General features: G+C 42.7%; 1 protein-coding gene across 1 annotated transcript; it reads right to left on the bottom strand.

The window, feature by feature from the left end:
- Positions 1 to 1,697: 1,697 nt before the first annotated feature.
- LOC113294895 lies at positions 1,698 to 4,106 on the bottom strand. The gene is made up of 3 exons (XM_026543268.1): positions 3,852 to 4,106; positions 2,415 to 3,143; positions 1,698 to 2,306 (listed from the first exon to the last, which is right to left on the bottom strand). The coding sequence occupies exons 1-3, from the start codon at positions 4,104 to 4,106 to the stop codon at positions 1,698 to 1,700; spliced, it is 1,593 nt and encodes a 530-aa protein (XP_026399053.1).
- Positions 4,107 to 4,415: the final 309 nt, after the last annotated feature.

Here is a 4,415-nt window from a genome sequence, read left to right as displayed (position 1 = left end):
GTGATAAGAAGCCACAAAAACAGATAGATAACAAAGAAGAACAGGAAAGATGCTAGGCAGTGGCTGTTTTTGGTTAAATCCTTGTCCCTAATGGAGCTAGGTGGAGGTTCTAGCCTGCCTATGTTCCAGAGCATACATAAATGGAATGGAAGGAGAAGAAGCTTGTCCAACTGTTTTACTCCTAGCATTGACTGTCTTTTAACAGCACAATCAATCACAAGCAACAGTGGACACTAAATTCCTCCATTTCTCAATCAGCTCAATTTACATGAATTCTAACCTAAACTTCCACCACTAACAGTGAACAAACTTAACATTAAACACTAAACATAACAGTGAACTAACAGGGATTCACAGTTAAACATTGAAATTGCACTAAACATGATCAATCAAAAATTAAATTGAAATTAAAAACAAACAAAAATTAAAAGACATAAAATCAAAATTAAAAACAAACAGAAATTGAAATTGAACTTAAATTAAACTAACCCTAAACTGAAACTGCAATTAAATTAACCTAACCCAAATTGGGTGGAAACTTTCCAAGAACACCCCTCCATACACACACCTCACTCTCTATTTATAGCAGAAAATACCCAATTTTTATGAACCCTAATTTTGAAATTAGGGTTTTGAAAATCCTAAAATTACTCACCTAATCTTCAAATTGACGTCGACCCATCCTTCTTTTTATCTCTGTGCTCCTTCCCATGCCTTCAATTTCTCTCTAGGCTTACCTAATTCACCAATTTCTCACGCCTAGGGTTTCAAGAAAGAAACGTGAGGGATTGATGGAATAAGTAGCTAGAAGGAAGGTATAAGTGATGGTGATGTTCGGTGGAGTTGGTGGGAATGGTGGTGGCAGAGTAGGTGGTGGCGGACATGGTGGAGATGGTGGAAGTACGGCGGTTGCAGGTGAAGGAAAAGGTGGTACGGTGGAGTTGGTGGGAATGAAAGAGAAGAAGGAAAGAAAATGTTAGGGTTTCTTTTGTTTTTGGCTTATATATCCTAGGGTTACTTCGGTGTGAGTCGGGTGCATCAGACTTTGATGTCTAGCTAGGAGACGCATTGGATGTGAAGATGGTAAGTGGATCCAACGGTGGTATGGGAGCATGTATTGATAGACCGTTAGATGCATAATACATCTAAAACAATGTCTCAGATTAGAACTAGGTGTTGTGGTGTGAAGTAGGACCTTCCAGCTTGATGTACCGGCGTTTAAGCGACCATTGGATGCATCTGTGGGTTGATCTGCCGGCTAAGAGGGGAAACAGGCTTGGGTTGGAGATTGGGCTTGGGATAATTCTGAGCCCATGTCTTCTTTAAGAACAAATTCTTCCTTCTTGAGCCCATTTCTAGCCTTTTGGTCTTGTGCGCAACATTCTTCGCGGCATCCTTGTGTGATTCCTTTTGGCTTCCACCACTTTTCTGCTCTATTCCTCTCCGCAAGTCATCCAGACTTTATTTATTACCTAAAAATGCAAAATTAAGTAAGAAAAATATTTATTCTTGAAAACAATGAAAATACAGAATATGGGATAAAATGTAGAATTAAGCACAACATATGAGTTAAATGCCAACAAAAAGGGATAAATATATACAATATTTGGCACTCATCAGGCTACGATTAAGAATCGTCTTTTCCCTGACCCTTCAATCAGGGGTCCGACAATGTCTATTCCCCATTTGGAGAAGGGTCAGGGGCTATCTACAGAATTTAACTTTGTTGCGGGAGCATGGATCCTTCTGGAAAACTGTTGACATTCTTCACATCTTCTGGCCATCCTAGCTGCATCTCTTATCATATGCGTCCAGTAATACCCCTGCATTTTTGCCTTGTCCGATAACGATCTCATTCCGCTATGATTCCCTGCATCGCCATAATGTATTTCTTTTAGAATGAGGTGCCCCTCTTGTCTTGACACGCATCGTAGTAATGGCCCGAGGAAAGATTTTTTATATAAGATCCCGTCGCGGAGGTCATATCTCCCTGCCTTGGCTTGTATCTTCCTGGATAGTTTCAGGTCTGCAGGTAGAGTACCTTCTTGAAGGTTAAGATGAATCTCAGATCTCCAATCTTTTTCCTTGGTAAAATCCTCATCCTCATATGCTTTCGTTACGATATCATCTTCCATGAAATCATCGTAAATATCCTCCCTTACATCATCCTCAGCAATGTCCTCCCCAACGTTGTCCTTGCGGTGTGTAGCGAGGGATTGCTGAGGGATGATGGAAGGTTCGTACACGCTGGATATTTTGATAGCTTTCACGCTCTCATCTTTTAACATAGATGAAATGTATCTGAGCTGCCAGTGTCTGGACTAACGTCATATACTTTGAAAGGGTTCGTCGTAGACATTGTATTCTAGCCCGATTTGTTGTATGACCAGCTGTGAGTCACTTGTCAAGCGTACCTTGGTTAAGCCCATTTCTATTATTAAACGAAGAGCGTGTACCACATCCTCGTATTCGACGATGTTGTTGGTATGCCCCTTGAACTCTAGTCTCAGCGCATGGACGATCCTTTCTCCGGTGGGGGTGGCGATTACGATGCCTATGCCAGCACCTTCCCGATTTCTGGACCCGTCTACGAAGACTTCCCATTGCCTTTGGTTTGTAGGTTCCAAAATATCGACAGGGTCTTTTCCATCTTCGGTTTCTGGCATGCCTTGGACTTCCTCGTCATTGTCCAGAGGTAAGTCCGCTAGGAAATCTGCCAAAACTTGAGATTTCTGGGAATGTTGAATCTCATGGATTATGTTGAATTGGTCGAGATGTGTGTTCCATTTTTCTATCCTCCCAACTTTCCCAGTGCTTTTGAGAATAACCTCTAAAGGTGCTTTGCAGGGGACACGAACATAATGAGTCAAGAAATAGGTTCTCAACTTCTGAGTTGCCCATACTAGTGCCAAAATGAGCTGCTCGATCTTCGTGTAATTCCGTTCCTCCGGGTTAAGTGTCTTGTTGACATAGTAAATTGGCTGCTCAATCTTCGTATTGGTTTTAACCAGCACTGCGCTGACCGCATCATCGGTTGCAGCTATATAAAGAGCCAATACTTCGTCAGGATCCGGCTTCTGGAGAATGGGGATTGTTGCCAAGTACTCCTTAATTTGTTGGAAAGCTATCTCACATTCAGGGGTCTACTCGAATTTTCATCCCTTCTTGAGGATGTTGAAAAAGGGTTTGCATCTATCTGATGATCTTGAGATAAACCTCCCTAGTGCTGCTAGGGATCCATTGAGTTTTTGGAATTCTTTCAAGTTCTTCGGGGATGGCATTTCTACGATGGCTTGGATTTTGGCAGGATCGACCTTGATGCCCATTTTAGTTACTAGGTATCCAAGGAATTTCCCTGAAGTAACACCAAACGTACACTTCTCCGGGTTTACTTTTATGTTGTGCTTCCTCATAGCCTCAAATATATCTCTCAAATCATGGTGATGATCCGCGCGCAGCTTACTTTTGACCAGCATATCATCTACGTAGACCTCCAGCGTATTCCTTATCCACGGTTTGAAGATAGCGTCGACCATCCTCTGATATGTTTCCCCCGCATTTCTCAGTCCGAAGGGCATTCTTGTGTAACAATAGAGGCCGTGAGGGGTGTAGAATGTTGTATGTTGTTGGTCTTCTTCCGCCAGGAAAACCTGGTTGTATCCTGAGTAACCGTCCATGAAGGACAGTTCTTCGTATCCTTCCACAGCTTCGACCAGTTGGTCGATGCTAGGGAGTGGATAACTGTCCTTAGGGAAGGCCTTGTTGAGGTTGGTGAAGTCGATGCAAATTCTCACCCCTCTGTTTTTATTTGGCACGATGACCATGTTCGAAATCCACATGGGGTATTTCACCTCCTTGATGAATCCTGCTTTTAGCAACTTGCTGAGTTCATTCTCAATGGGCTGATGATACTCTGGAGCTATCTTGCATACCTTCTGTCTGAAAGGAGTTGTCCCTGGTTTTATACGGAGCTCATGTTGAATTATCTTCGGATATATTCCCGGCATGTCTCCTAATTTCCACGCGAAGACATCCGCGTACTCTATAAGTAGTTTTGTTAGGGCTAGCTCTCTTTCCTTGCTCATTAAAGTTCTTATCTTGATCATTTTCGGATCTTTCTCTGTCCCTATGTTTATTTCCTTAGCGGGTTCCAAAGATGTAAATGTAGGCGTCGGTTCCCCTAGAAGAGGGACGCTCTTTAATTGCTATTTGGTAGGCTCCTCTGTCGTCTTGGCCGCTGAGGTACTTGCCTCAGTGCATTGGACGTCGCGCCCCTTCGTCAGGCTTTTTTTCTGCGATTCCTTCGAGGTACAAATCAATGGTTTTTTCTATGGAAGATTCCTTGTTCTGGCTTCTGCGGGATTTCCGTTGCTCATCTAGCTCGTTATTAAGCTGGTTTTGCATAGCTTGGCATT

This window comes from Papaver somniferum, chromosome 7, assembly GCF_003573695.1.
Source record: "Papaver somniferum cultivar HN1 chromosome 7, ASM357369v1, whole genome shotgun sequence".
In the NCBI taxonomy this organism is placed as follows: Eukaryota; Viridiplantae; Streptophyta; class Magnoliopsida; order Ranunculales; family Papaveraceae; genus Papaver; species Papaver somniferum.
This window is presented reverse-complemented; position numbering and strand designations above follow the sequence as displayed.

What these genes read in the sequence shown, in the direction of transcription:
- LOC113294895 (XM_026543268.1), bottom strand. Translation starts at nt 4,106, where the DNA reads ATGATCAAGATAAGAACTTTAATGAGCAAGGAAAGAGAGCTAGCCCTA. An exon ending in AAGCAGGATTCATCAAGGAG is followed by an intron (nt 3,144 to 3,851) that starts GTGAAATACCCC and finishes AAATTCGAGTAG; the next exon opens with ACCCCTGAATGTGAGATAGC. An exon ending in TAGAAATGGGCTTAACCAAG is followed by an intron (nt 2,307 to 2,414) that starts GTACGCTTGACA and finishes AGACACTGGCAG; the next exon opens with CTCAGATACATTTCATCTAT.